The following is a 12,269-nucleotide window of genomic DNA, read 5'->3' as shown; positions in this document are numbered from 1 at the left end:
ACTACCTGCCTGTGCGCCGAAGACGGCGTCCGGCTGGTTTCAGTGTTCTGGGTCCAGCAGCAGTCATTGCTCATGTCCTGAAAGTCATCTGTTCCGGTGTTATCGGTCGCTCACCAGCTTCCATTCCTATTGAGTCGCTTGATGCCACTCATACTTGTTATCTGCTTCACATATACCCTGATATTCCGTCCTCACCCTCCCTCACAATTGGCAGGCCGTTTGTTAGCATTTATTCTTGGTTTATGCAGCGTTCCACCTTCTGCTCATGTCGTTATCATTTGCCTCTGAACCGAGATCAGACCACCCGTGGACTCGAGCGGGTGGTTGTTGCGGACTAGAACTTTGTGGCGGGGTTCCGTACTGCGGGCTTTCGATGTGTACCGCTGTGGTATACGGCGCCGGTTTGTCTTGAAGCGTGTTCAGATGTCCACAATAGTGTCTTGCCGGGCGACCGCCCGGGAATCACATGATGTACAAACTACCACAACTCTGCATATATAATGAACCATACTATTGTTTTCATCGCCGCAGATCCATGCGTACTTGGATGACTGCTAGTCCATTTTCTACTGTGAGAGGCTACTGCCACCAACGCTGACTGCACCACCGCTTCATTCAGAATCTGAAACACAATCCCATTCAGTAGAACCGTTGAAGAACATAGAAACCTAAAGAAAGATACCATAGCACGAATACCCTCAACCCTAATCCCGATCAACCAAATCTATGCTCTAATCCATACGCAATCTCTTCTCCATCTCATCATGGAAAGTCGGGGGTTCACGGAACTCGTCGCCTGTAGTTCAAGAAAAGTTAGCAGCCGTACCTTTCCACCCTTCCACCCCCCCTCCCACCCTGCCCTTCCCCCCTGCCCTTCCCTACCACCATGGAAAGACGTACCCTTAAAGATATCCTCCCACCCGACCTCGGCATCCCGTCCTCCAAGCACCAAGATATCCTCATGCACGTTGTTCTGCGTACCCCCAATGACGGCGGGGCGGAACGACCCATCCCGCACGATCTTCAGCTCCATGCCGCGGCGGATGGGCTCGGCGATGCCGTACGCCCGCCGCAGCGACTCCATCTTCAGGGCATCCTGGGTCGCCCGCCAGGCCAGCAGGCGCGCCTCGAGCGGGTGGGCCGAGCTGGGCGTCGCCGTCTGCGCCGACGGCGGGCCCCGGGCTGCGGGTAGTGTCAGGTTGTTCCGGAGCGTGTCGGGCAGTCCCGGTGCGGAGGGGGCGCCCTTCGATGGGTGAGGAAGCGAGACGTGCGCTGAGGGCGTGCGGGTCGTCGTGTTGCTGGTTGAGGTTGGGTGGGCGGCCGGCGGGGCTATGCGGAGGGACTTTGGGTGTTGTTAGTTTGGTTGTCTCGGGAGGAGGGGGGAGGTAAGGGTAGGGGAGGTGGACGGGGTGCGATGAGGATGAAGGGACAGGGGGAGGGGGGTTTGAGGTTGTTGGTTGGGCTGGGTTGGGTTGACTGGGATGGGATGGATTTCACGGCGGATAATGATGGCGTTGATGTAGGTCCCTTGGGGATGGACGTGGACGTACCATTGTGGCGGTGGTGTGAATAATTTGTGTTTTGTTTGGAGATAGTCAAAGATTGCGTAGCTGGTGTACGTCGTCAAGCGAGAGAAGAGGGAGGAGGGAAGAGATGGATGGATAGAAAGGTGGGGGTAGATGGATGATGGTTCAAGTCGGAGTGATTAGAAGGTAAGTAAGGTCAAGTAGCTCTGACATCGATAGTAGCAGCGAGCCAGCGTAGGCTCCCTCCCGACTGGCGCGTCCGCTCTGCCACAAGCTCCTCCGGCCGACCACACCGCCCCAACCCGCAAAAAAACTGTCTTCCCCTGCTGCTGCTGCGTGCCATTCTCCATCCCCGGACCCCCAAGTCACGTGCCCCAATATTTCCCATCGAAGGAAATTCGAACGTCTCGAGCCTCAGGTACAGTGACCAGTCCGGCTTGGAGAACAACATCCACACCACCTCCGCCAAAATGCCCGCCCTCATCTCCTCCCTCGCCCTGCGCACCCTCCGGACGCTCGTCCAGCGTCCCTCTCCGGCCGTCGCCACCACCACCCCCATCCGTTCCATCAAGACTGCTGCCACTGCTGCTGCTGTCCGCCGATTCACCCCCGTCCTCCGCACGCCCACCGCTCTCGCAGCCCTCACCACCAGAACACCCACTTCACGAATCGCCTTCGCCGCGCGCTCCTTCTCCACCTCCCCGGTTAGGCCAGCGACCTACAACCAAGTCCGCCGCGGCTGCCGCGTGGCGCAGAAGGCCCGGCGCTCGCGGTCGCCCGCCGTGACCGGCCGCGCCCAGATGAAGGGTGTCTGCCTCAAGACCGGTATCACGAAGCCCAAGAAGCCCAATTCCGGGGAGCGGAAGACGGCCCGTGTGCGGCTGAGCAGCGGCAAGGTTGTCACGGCTTATATCCCTGGTGAAGGTGGGTTTTGTGACACCGATCTCTCCTCTGTGCTGGATATGAGGACACTTGATGTACCTCTTGGTCGTGTATGCTCTGGAAGATGAGCGAATTTATATGGGGGATTGGTTGTAAGGGACATGGCTGACAAGTCTCTTTTCCACGATCCAGGTCACAATATTCAGCAGCACAGTGTCGTCATGGTCAGAGGTGGCAGAGCCCCCGATTGTCCCGGTGTGAAGTACCACTTGGTTCGTGGGGCTATGGATCTGGTATGTTCATCTCCTCTAGGAAAGGGTTGAGCGCTGTTCTCTAATTGTGGCTGCTACAGGGTGGTGTTCCCAACCGCTTGACGGCCCGATCTAAGTATGGTACGAAGAAGCCCAAGACGGACTAAACGTCCGCAAAAGCTGGGGGATGCGTGCATCGGGGAATTATGTTTGAGTCTAGCCGGATGATATGTTGATTCCCTGCAGGGAGGCTCTATCCTTGTACTATTTTGCTTACTTTCTTTTTTTTATATTTTCATCTTCAAAGGCATTCGGTTCATCGTTAAAACAGCTATGTACATTTATGAGACAGTCTCTGGAAAAGATAACACTTTCCATCTTATCAGATATCCACTTGAAAATCGTGATGCTCGCCGCAAAATGACATGGGACGAAAAATAATTGAAGGAGAAATAATCACCGCCTCCATGACAATACATGTGAGACCGATAACACCGAGGCTCGAACACTCCAAGAAACGGCGGGAGGGGGGAATTGAAAGTAGGGGTTGAAGGGGTGAAAGTTGCGAGATAATCATGTTTGGGTCAGTCGGAAACGCCCCATTACTGTACTGTAGAACCGTAATGTTTTAGGACTTCCTCCGCGGCTGAATGGACTCCCAGCCAGCGTGTACGTGGTCAACCAGATGACCTGCTCTGTTGACCACTAGTACCCGGGTTTGTCTGTTGAGTAGGACTAAAATACCGCAGATGAAGATTGTCGAAATCAAAATTAATCCAGTCATACGAAGTCAGGTTTGAGCCTCATAGCCCTTGGGCTTGTCCAGGTTGTTGATCTGGAAGTACCGAGATGTGCCTACGAGCAATAGTAAGTAACCCGACACCTACCCGGTGAGATAGTCAAACTTACAAGAGTAACCCTTCCAATCAAAGTTCTCGCTAGGGTTGCAGGAGCATCTCAGGTCCAGTCTCTTCTTCTCCTCGGTTGGACAGTGGGTAAATGGCACGTGATAGTAGCCAATCTCATCAAAGAAATGAATCTGGTCCTTGTCCAGAAGCAGACCAGCAGCAATGGAGTGGACCGGGGCATCACCCCACCGCTCGTAGAAGAACCCACCGGCATGGTCCAAGGTCTCAAAGTAATCAATGTACGCCTTCGATCTCAGCCATTCCAGGCTTCCGACTTCGAAGTTGGACCACTAGTAATCGAGTTAGCCAACGCCCTTGACGACAATTCCGAAAGATCTACATACGAAGTGGCATTTGTTGTAGGTCTTGCCGCCATCGTCACTCAGGAAACCCATGGAGTTGTCGCTCGAGAGGTGTTCCGGGTGTTCGCCGACGAATTTCTGCGTGGTGTCCCAGAGGGTCGGGATCGTGTCATAGTATTCGTAGAGACTGAGCGTAAAACTGTACTTCTTGTTGTTCTCCTTCATGAACCGGAACGGATCCAACGGGACGTCGCAGTAGAGCTCGATGCTGGGCTCCACACGCCAGTAGTATTCGTAGTTCAGCATCAGCGGGTGGCGGAAGAAGAAGCCCGATTCGTAACGGCACATGTGGCGGTAGCTTTCCGAGTCGCCGTAGATGATCTTCTTCTCGCCCATCTCCTGCCGCACCTTCTTCGCTTTCTCCTGATCGATCCATTCGGGGTATGACCAATGCTCCTTGGGAATCACGCCATAATGGGTTTCTCCGGAGACGAGCGCCGAGGTGATCTTGATGAACTCATCGTCAAAGGGCTTGTCGTTCAAGAACACCCAGTCGTAGTGATAGTTGCGGTTGAACCGGTCCTCCACCGTGCGGATCGACTTGACCATCTCCCAAAGGTCGCTGTTCCGGGCCAAGGTTACGAAGGTTGCGTTCATGCGGTCGGCCGCGGGGATGACCTTGTTGGATGAGTATGCGGCGGCGGCATCGCTCTGGGAGTACGAAGAGGACGACGACGAGGAGGATCCATAGTTGAGTTTCGAGCCGATCTGCTCCGGGATCGGGATTGCGCTTCTCGATATCAGGAAAAAAAGTGCCAGTCCCTAGACGCATCGGGTCAGCCATGAAAGGAGATTGGGAGAAAAACCAAAAAGCACTAACTGTGACAGCAAACAGGAGATATCGAACTGGCCCTAGAGCCATGATCACCGAGGTTTCTGTGCTTTCAAAAACTCAAGATCTGTTGATGTGGCTAGACTGGGGCAGAGCGGAGTGAATGTGGTGAATATTGAGGCCTTTCGCAAAGGACCGCTTGGCCTGGAGAATTGGGGAATAAAGAGGAAAAAGCGAGCGACAGTATGAAGTGAAGAGGAGGGAAAGGAAAAAAGCTGGAGACCTGGAATCCCACGGTAAGAACTCGTCTACGCAGTGGACGAAATGGAAGGAAGACTAGGCGCCAGAATGACCAGAAAGTGTCGAGATGATCGGCGACAAGCACGGAGATGAACAGGGTGCGGTGGTGTAATTATTATGGGGCAACGGTCTCGATCTCTCACCACTGTTTGTATGAGTATTTCCCGAACCGCGGGTTTGTTGCGACCGGGTAGAACATAAACAAGGGGGAGGGGGAAATAGAAGGAAGAGGGGCTGATAAGAACAGAAAAAATCAAATAAATAAAGGGAGCAAAGGAGATTATAGTAATCTTAATTCAGGAGAGGAGAGGAAACTGTCTGTTCGCTACGGAGAGTAAAAGCGAACGAACAAGGTCAGCCCTGCGGCGGAGCATGAACTGAATCACTAAGAATTGAATGGATGAATGGATGGATGGGAATTCTCATAGTCAATAATAATGGGAGGCGACGTAACCTCCCCGATGGCTATTGGCCAGGCCACGTACGTCGTTCGGGGGTTGGCCACCCACTCCTCAAGCCTGTTTCTGTTCTCTTTTGACTATTTTTGACTATGATTATTGCATCTTTGTTAGAGTTAAACTCCGGGATCGTGCTCGAGTCTATCATATTGACTGGGGCCGCAAGATCTATCCTAATCATACTTGCAACGAGATTAAGATACTCATAGTTCTCGATCTATCTATCCGCTTATGTACAGAAACGTCCCTGTAATTCTCAGGAAAATTGCCCCCAAAGCTTCGTATAACCCGTGGCGTGTGTGGTAGAAGTAGCTGTGGCTGTGTTGACAACGATTTGCCGGGAGGGAATTACCACTCAGTAGTACTCAGTAGATAGTAACTCAGTAGTTGTGCACTAAGGAGTGTCTCATTCGTGTTGTTCTTGTTGGGCGGGTGGCCGCCAGGCGGTGGCGTGGCTGCAGCGCACCTTATTTCTGCAGAAACTGACCGCCTCACGGACACCCTGCCTCAGGCTAACACAACTAAGCCTAAACCCACCTAGGCGGGTGATATCAGACCGGCTCTGAACCTCATCCCGCACCACAATTATGCCGTGGTAATTCCTCCTCCCCCTCTCCCCACGCCACCAGCCTCCCTGTTCCCCATCCAACCTGCCTCTGCCGAAGATGTCTTTCTTTGGCTTTGACACCACCCTGCCCAGGGACCGGGCTGCTCCTTCCGAGCGCCGGGGCATTTTCGAGACCCCTGATCCATTCGCCGAGGTCGCTCGCGCCCGTCTTGTTCAAGGATTCCGAGGCGGCGACGAGGATGACGATGCGTAAGGTCTCCCTCCTTCTACAATCCATTGACTTGCACCAAAGATGACTGATGGGCTTCGTACACGCGTATAGCATTGATTTCGAGGATACCTACGATGGCCTGGGCGATCAGCTCGACGACGACCAGGATGCCTTCAACGACGACACCTTCGGCGACGACCTCGGCGCTCCTCCTGTCGGAAAGGACTTCGATTTCTTTGGGAAGACCGCGCAGGTAGCCGATGCCATCGGCGAAGAGCAAATACGCTACAGTCTCCAGAAGCCTAGAGCCCCTGCTGCCGCCCCTATCACTGCAGACACCATTGCCGATCCTGCTGTGAGTGCTGCCGCTGTGCAGCCGAAACGGACCGGTTATGAGAAGTACTCGGATCCCGGGTATATCCCGGATCTTCAGGCCAAGTCGAGCGTCTGGGGTGTTCAGAAGAAACCGGAACCCACGCCAATGATGATTGCACAGGCACAGGCACAAGCACAGGCACAGGCGCACGCTCAGGCTCAGGCTCAGGCTCAGGCTCAGGCTCAAGCGCAGGCTCAGGCCCAGGCCCAGGCACGGGCAAAGAAGATGCTCAGCTTGGAGGAGGTAGAGGCGCAGTTGCGGCGATACCCGTCGTCACTGCCTGGCCAGATACCGGTGTCTCTCCCTCAGTCGATGCCCGAGCCGTCCCACCCGCTTCAGCGAGCTCAGATGCCTCCTCTGCCCGAAGGCTTCGCACAGCTGCCACCTGAGCTTCTGCACGCTCAGTTTGCTAAGGGTGTGCCGCCTCCGGCGCAGCTGTTGCACCAGCCGCCGATGGTTCCCGAACCGTATCCGCTTGCTCCGCATGCTCCCAACATGCCAATGCACCTTCTGCAAAATGCCAATCTTCCCCCGCAGCACATGGGGCCGCCTCAACGTCAGATGATCCCACCGGGAGGTCCTCAAGCCCAGCAACAACAGCCTCCACCGCCGTCTCAAAGCATGCGGGCCAACAACGCCCAGCTACCCGTGATCACCAATCCTCAACAGCTGATGCATCTGTCGGAAGAGCAACGAGTGGCATACTTGATGGAAGATGCGAAGCGCGCCAAGCGAAACCACAAGATCTTCCTCCTTTCCAAGGGCAATGGTCTGATGACTCCGCAAGACAAGAACTTCATTACCCGTATCCAGCTCCAGCAACTGGTGGCTGCCGCAGGTAATGTCGTGGACACGGATTCCGAAGCGGTCTTGGCGGAAGATTTCTACTATCAGGTCTACAGCCAGATCCGCGGCGCTCCTCGGCAACACCCCCATCAACCTCTCGGTCACTTTGCGCAGACGTATCTCCTCCAGACTGGTAACCGCCTCGGTGGTCACGGCAACCGGAGACAGTTCCAGAATGCCGACAACCACATGCAGAGAATGCAGCAGCAGGTCCAGCGGGCCGTCGAGGCTGCCAAGGCCAAGCCCAAGAACAAACAACTCATCATTGAAGGTAGCTTGGGCAAGATCTCTTTTGGCAATGCGAAGGCTCCGAAGCCCATGCTCAACCTCAAGCGGCCCGAGAGCTCCGAGGGTGGCAAGTTACTCAAGAAACCTCAGACCGACCTGAGTCTGAGCGACCGGAAGTCTATCCTGACCAACATCGAGGGCGTCTACAGCACGTTGATGGAAATGGAAGATATGGAGCGCACCATGCCTCCTCCGCCAGACGAGAATGACCCCGAGGCCATTCAGAAGCATATGGAGTGGCGGCAAAATGTTCGCTCGCTCAACCAGAAACTGTGGCGCGAACTGAAGGTTATGGAGCCGATTGTTCCCAACACTAACACGCCTCACCCGTTCATCGCTTTCCTCTCTTACCCCAAGGGCAAGAAGGCCATCCCCCGTATCTTCCGCCACATTGACCAGGAACAACGCGTCACGATCCTTACCATGATCGTTGTCCACCTGGACACTTTGGACGTGGTCCGACGCGCACAGCTCATGCCCGGTGAGACTCAGCCGTCTCCGGTCGTCCGCGAAGCCATCGACCTCTTTTCTCAGACGGTCATGCCGAGCCTTCTCGGCTACGTCAATGAGGCTCCGTTCAATATCATCATTGGATTGTTGGGACTTGTGATTGCGCAGACCCATGTTCAGCTGGTGGCCAAGACCCGGATCGGACTAGGAATCTTAACCATGCTCCTGAGCCGCGCGGAAATCGTAAAGGAAGCCGACCAAGCTTCAGAGCGAGATTGGCAGCAGTGGGTCGAGAAATTCAACGTGCTATTCGACACATTGGAACCCACATTTGCCGATATCTTCCCCAGTTCCATCAATGCTGGTGACGATATGTACGTCTGGCAATTCTTGGCAGCCGTCGGTATCGGCGCCAGCCCTGATCAACAGCAACGCCTAGTTATTGCCGTGAAGTAAGTTGAAGTTTTCCCCCTATTTCCCACCGAATTGATGCTAACTACCTCTACAGGGATCGTGTGATGGAAACTGTTACGTACAGCAAGACGCTTCCTGCAGACATGGCCAGCCAGCGTCTCGGAAACGTCAATCTGTTCATGCGGGCCATCGGTCTGGACGTTGAACTTTTGGGTTAGAAAGCCAGAGAGGACATAGTGATCGGGTCTGATCTAAATGCTGGGTACTCCATGACTCTCTAAACCCAGCGTCGGTCGGACCGGGCAGACTTGGGCCCATAAATGAGCGGGTTTGCCTCTAGACACATTGCAGTCTGCCATAAGCGGCATGTCGTTGTTCGTGCTGAAAGGGTTGAGCAGTCGTGATCTACTGCTTAGTAGAACTGCACCCGGGGTATCTGAAACCCGAAGAACAAGAAAGAGACAGAGAGACAGCTGACAGGCAGGGTCGGTTGGTGCTCTCGGAAGCAGGATTGGAGGGAGACAGGCCCGAACGAGCTGTCGACCAACCTTTTGGCGGTGGTGAATGCGAGGTGCATTCTTCAATGATGTATTACCTACCAACTTTACGTACGTACTTTATTAGTTTTGTTCAGTGATGTCCTACAGCGAGATTTGGGGGACATGTCCGAAAGTCGTGTGGATAGCTCTTCTTCCATGTTCTATTTGATTATATTGCCATGCTTATGCGAGGTCCACGATGAGAAAAGACGTGATTGTACTATTGAATACGACGGCTACTACTAGTAGAGGAGGCCACGCACCTCCCGAACAGCTGTGTTTGCCACCAAAACTCCTATGCCATGTGTTCCTTACCCAAACACCCATTTCCTCTATGAAGGTTATATGATATAAAGTAAGTGTCTACTTTTATATAAGAATATGATACTAATGATTCTTAGTAAAATAAGTAAGTAAAGGGTTGAAAGCTGTTACAGTATCTCCATAAGTGAGCAAGTAGATAAGATCTTTCCGTGTATATAAGATAAGTGATTAAGCAAACAACTAAGTAAAGCTTTTTATAACTAATTTATATACAAGTAATTGACTTAGCAAAAGTCTTTTTTATCAACAAGTATATAAATATAAAGGATTAACAATAAGACCTTGAAAAACGAGAATGGCTGGATGCTTTTCCGTTCCAACAGCAATACCATTCGCCACTGCATTCATCTCTGGAGGAATACAAGAAAGGCTGGAGGTATACTTGATGTGATCTTCGAGAGGCACAATGTTTTCGTAGGCTACGACCGGCCTTCCCTTGAATATGCTGTCCCATTACCAGGGGCAAGTTTGGGTGGGTCAAAAGGGCCCCTTGTCAATTGGTTTCTCCTTCTGCCCTCCTCTTCGTCTTTGTATATCAGGATCGATCAAGAGTGGTAGTTAAGCTGCTGTGTTCTGATGCGAAGAAAATCACCACCCGCCCCTTGCGTCCTTGGGTATCATTTGCCGCGTCGGCTCGGCTATTCTAGATTACATGCAAATGGAGCTCTGTCTGGAAGTTGAAAAAAAGAAAAAAGAGCATTAACCGCTTGGCAAGCCGTCCGAGCTAGATGGGATCGTCTTCAATATACCAAACCATCTCAAGCTACAGGTAAAAGGCTAGTGTGCTCTTATGGGGATCCAAGCTCGAACGTCACCGCCGCCGCCTCGTTCAGTTCGTCTCCCAGGTTCGGGATACGCGTGCCTATGTAGAGGCTGTGGCTGCCACGACTGAGGGCTGGAAGATCGCGCGCGAGAGGCGTCTCCGGGTCGAGGTCCAGTGTATTAAGCCAGTCTGCAAATGTGGCCGGCGTCCGATTAGCATGGTAGGAGAAGTCTTCAGTGGCGGGGGACGCCGATTGATTCTTCCGGCAAGACTTGGCGAAGCGAAGTTGGTGGCGACGGCAGGCAATCCATGTCATGGCGAAGACGTGGATTGCAGGGATGGTTTCTTGAAGAATGTTGCGGAAGTTGCGCCAAATGGTCGTGAGGACCCTAATACATTCGGAGCCGTCGGGAAGAGGATCCTTGAGACTGAGTGCCACCAGGGTCAACATGCGCAGACTGGGGGCGGCACTGCGCAGGAAAAGCGCAAAGTCGGATTGGGTCACTTCGACCCAGTGCAGGTGAAGCCTCACCAGGCGGGAGAATTGAACCTGGGGGGCGAGGTCTGCAAATACGTCAGGGCTCGACTCCTGCATCTGAGCCCACTGGAAGAGCTTGAGGGTCCGAAGAGTCGGCGCCGCTCTCGTGATGAGCCCGGGGAGACAATCGTCCCTGGCTCCCTCCGGGCTTCCGGGCCCGAGACAGACCTCGAGAACTCGCAGGTCTCGGAGACAAAAGGCAAGAGGCTCGTACAGCGAGCGACCTTTCAACCGTCAGATAGGTCGCGGGAAGAACCACATTCCACCGCAGACTACACGTGTAGAGTCGTTGAATCGCTACCGAGGAGGAGACCATGCATAACGCTTGGAGTGCACTGGTGAGCACCTTGCCCCAGATGGGGTGATTGGCCCCCCGCCACTTATGCGCGATATGAGGGCGCTGGCTGTGTCGTATGAGCTTTTGCTCAAAGAGGCTGTATAGGAGGCCCCTCTCCAGACCACGCAATCCGAGAAACGCTGTATGCTTGCGCTGGGGTTGGTACCTGGAAAGTGGGTATGCGTCCAGGCCAATACTTCGGAGATTGTCGAACTGCGCCAGGCACTCTGCAAGACTGGAGACCAGGGACTCCGACTGTGCAAACGTGAGATGTGCTGTATGCGTCGCCTTGTAGACCGTGTAGTGGGCCTGGATTTCTTCGCTGGTCCAATCGCGGCGCTCCGGGGCGCTCCGCAGCACCTCAGTAAATTCGGCCAAGGGGATATTGTAATTTCGGGACAGGGGGGGGATCAGACACAGGTCCTGCACAACGGGCCGAATTGTCTCGTGGGACGCCAGTGCTTTCAGATCGGCGATTCCCTCCGGCGTGACCATAACGTGGATGCGCTGGAAATATCGGCGGGCAAAGACGGGCCAGATGGCGCGATATAGAGCCTTGCATGTCAGTCGCAGGGCACACCAATCCACGAATGCCAAGTGCGTCGCAATCGCATCGAACAGCTCTGGTGGGAGGGACTCCATTGTGTGCAGTAGGTCAGGACACAGATGCGATGGAGGGTGGAGACCAAGGGGGAGAGGGAAGAGGATCAATGCTTCTTATGAGTAAGTGTGTGTGAAAGTGTGCATTAAATAACTACTACTGAGTAGTCTAGTATTGAATGGAGTGGGACTGGACTGACTGGACTGACTAGAGCATCAGGTTCACCCCATGCATTATAGGACCGACCCTAAGGATCGAAAGGGCTTGGTCTGCAGTCAACTGTCGTTTCCATCAAGATCAAAAGCTTAGCATGAGATGGCGCTGGCCGGTCCCTGTTAGCGTTCAACCGGATCGACTTAGCCCTAAGCTCGGTCAATAGCCTCACCAACGGGCCCATGGCATCACGGCCACCAAGTTCTACGAATACAATACCGCCTCGGATTTGTGCTCAACTCTGGCGGTCGGGCAGTATGTATGTTGCTCCTCTGCAGGTCTGCCTGACAATTCCCCCTCCGCCTACAGCAACGGAACCTGCTACACGTACACGGTTGAGTC

The 12,269-nt window shown here is 53.8% G+C and overlaps 5 protein-coding genes across 5 annotated transcripts; 2 read left to right on the top strand and 3 right to left on the bottom strand.

Moving 5' to 3' along the window:
• Positions 1-545: 545 nt before the first annotated feature.
• ASPACDRAFT_77229 (proteasome maturation protein) lies at positions 546-1,616 on the bottom strand. The gene is made up of 3 exons (XM_020204915.1): positions 1,551-1,616; positions 901-1,342; positions 546-796 (listed from the first exon to the last, which is right to left on the bottom strand). Exons 1-3 carry the CDS (start codon positions 1,551-1,553, stop codon positions 732-734), a joined length of 510 nt encoding a protein of 169 aa, XP_020057845.1. The 5' UTR covers positions 1,554-1,616; the 3' UTR covers positions 546-731.
• A 380-nt stretch (positions 1,617-1,996) lies between these two features.
• ASPACDRAFT_59197 (mitochondrial 37S ribosomal protein uS12m) lies at positions 1,997-2,826 on the top strand (the record flags this gene model as incomplete). The annotated part of the gene is made up of 3 exons (XM_020203418.1): positions 1,997-2,450; positions 2,601-2,701; positions 2,761-2,826. The coding sequence occupies 3 exons, from the start codon at positions 1,997-1,999 to the stop codon at positions 2,824-2,826; spliced, it is 621 nt and encodes a 206-aa protein (XP_020057844.1).
• A 623-nt stretch (positions 2,827-3,449) lies between these two features.
• Positions 3,450-4,791, bottom strand: ASPACDRAFT_116294 (glycosyltransferase family 15 protein; the record flags this gene model as incomplete). The annotated part of the gene is made up of 4 exons (XM_020195977.1): positions 3,450-3,514; positions 3,569-3,857; positions 3,912-4,659; positions 4,736-4,791. The coding sequence occupies 4 exons, from the start codon at positions 4,789-4,791 to the stop codon at positions 3,450-3,452; spliced, it is 1,158 nt and encodes a 385-aa protein (XP_020057843.1).
• Positions 4,792-6,124: 1,333 nt separating this feature from the next.
• Positions 6,125-8,830, top strand: ASPACDRAFT_26011 (deadenylation-dependent mRNA-decapping factor PAT1; the record flags this gene model as incomplete). Its single annotated transcript, XM_020199381.1, has 4 exons — positions 6,125-6,276; positions 6,350-6,692; positions 6,789-8,650; positions 8,707-8,830. 4 exons carry the CDS (start codon positions 6,125-6,127, stop codon positions 8,828-8,830), a joined length of 2,481 nt encoding a protein of 826 aa, XP_020057842.1.
• A 1,045-nt stretch (positions 8,831-9,875) lies between these two features.
• On the bottom strand, positions 9,876-11,801 carry ASPACDRAFT_1887155 (F-box protein). The gene is made up of 2 exons (XM_020198448.1): positions 11,311-11,801; positions 9,876-11,000 (listed from the first exon to the last, which is right to left on the bottom strand). Exons 1-2 carry the CDS (start codon positions 11,753-11,755, stop codon positions 10,264-10,266), a joined length of 1,182 nt encoding a protein of 393 aa, XP_020057841.1. The 5' UTR covers positions 11,756-11,801; the 3' UTR covers positions 9,876-10,263.
• Positions 11,802-12,269: the final 468 nt, after the last annotated feature.

The sequence above is a fragment of the Aspergillus aculeatus genome, assembly GCF_001890905.1.
Source record: "Aspergillus aculeatus ATCC 16872 unplaced genomic scaffold ASPACscaffold_5, whole genome shotgun sequence".
Classification (NCBI taxonomy): domain Eukaryota; kingdom Fungi; phylum Ascomycota; class Eurotiomycetes; order Eurotiales; family Aspergillaceae; genus Aspergillus; species Aspergillus aculeatus.
This window is presented reverse-complemented; position numbering and strand designations above follow the sequence as displayed.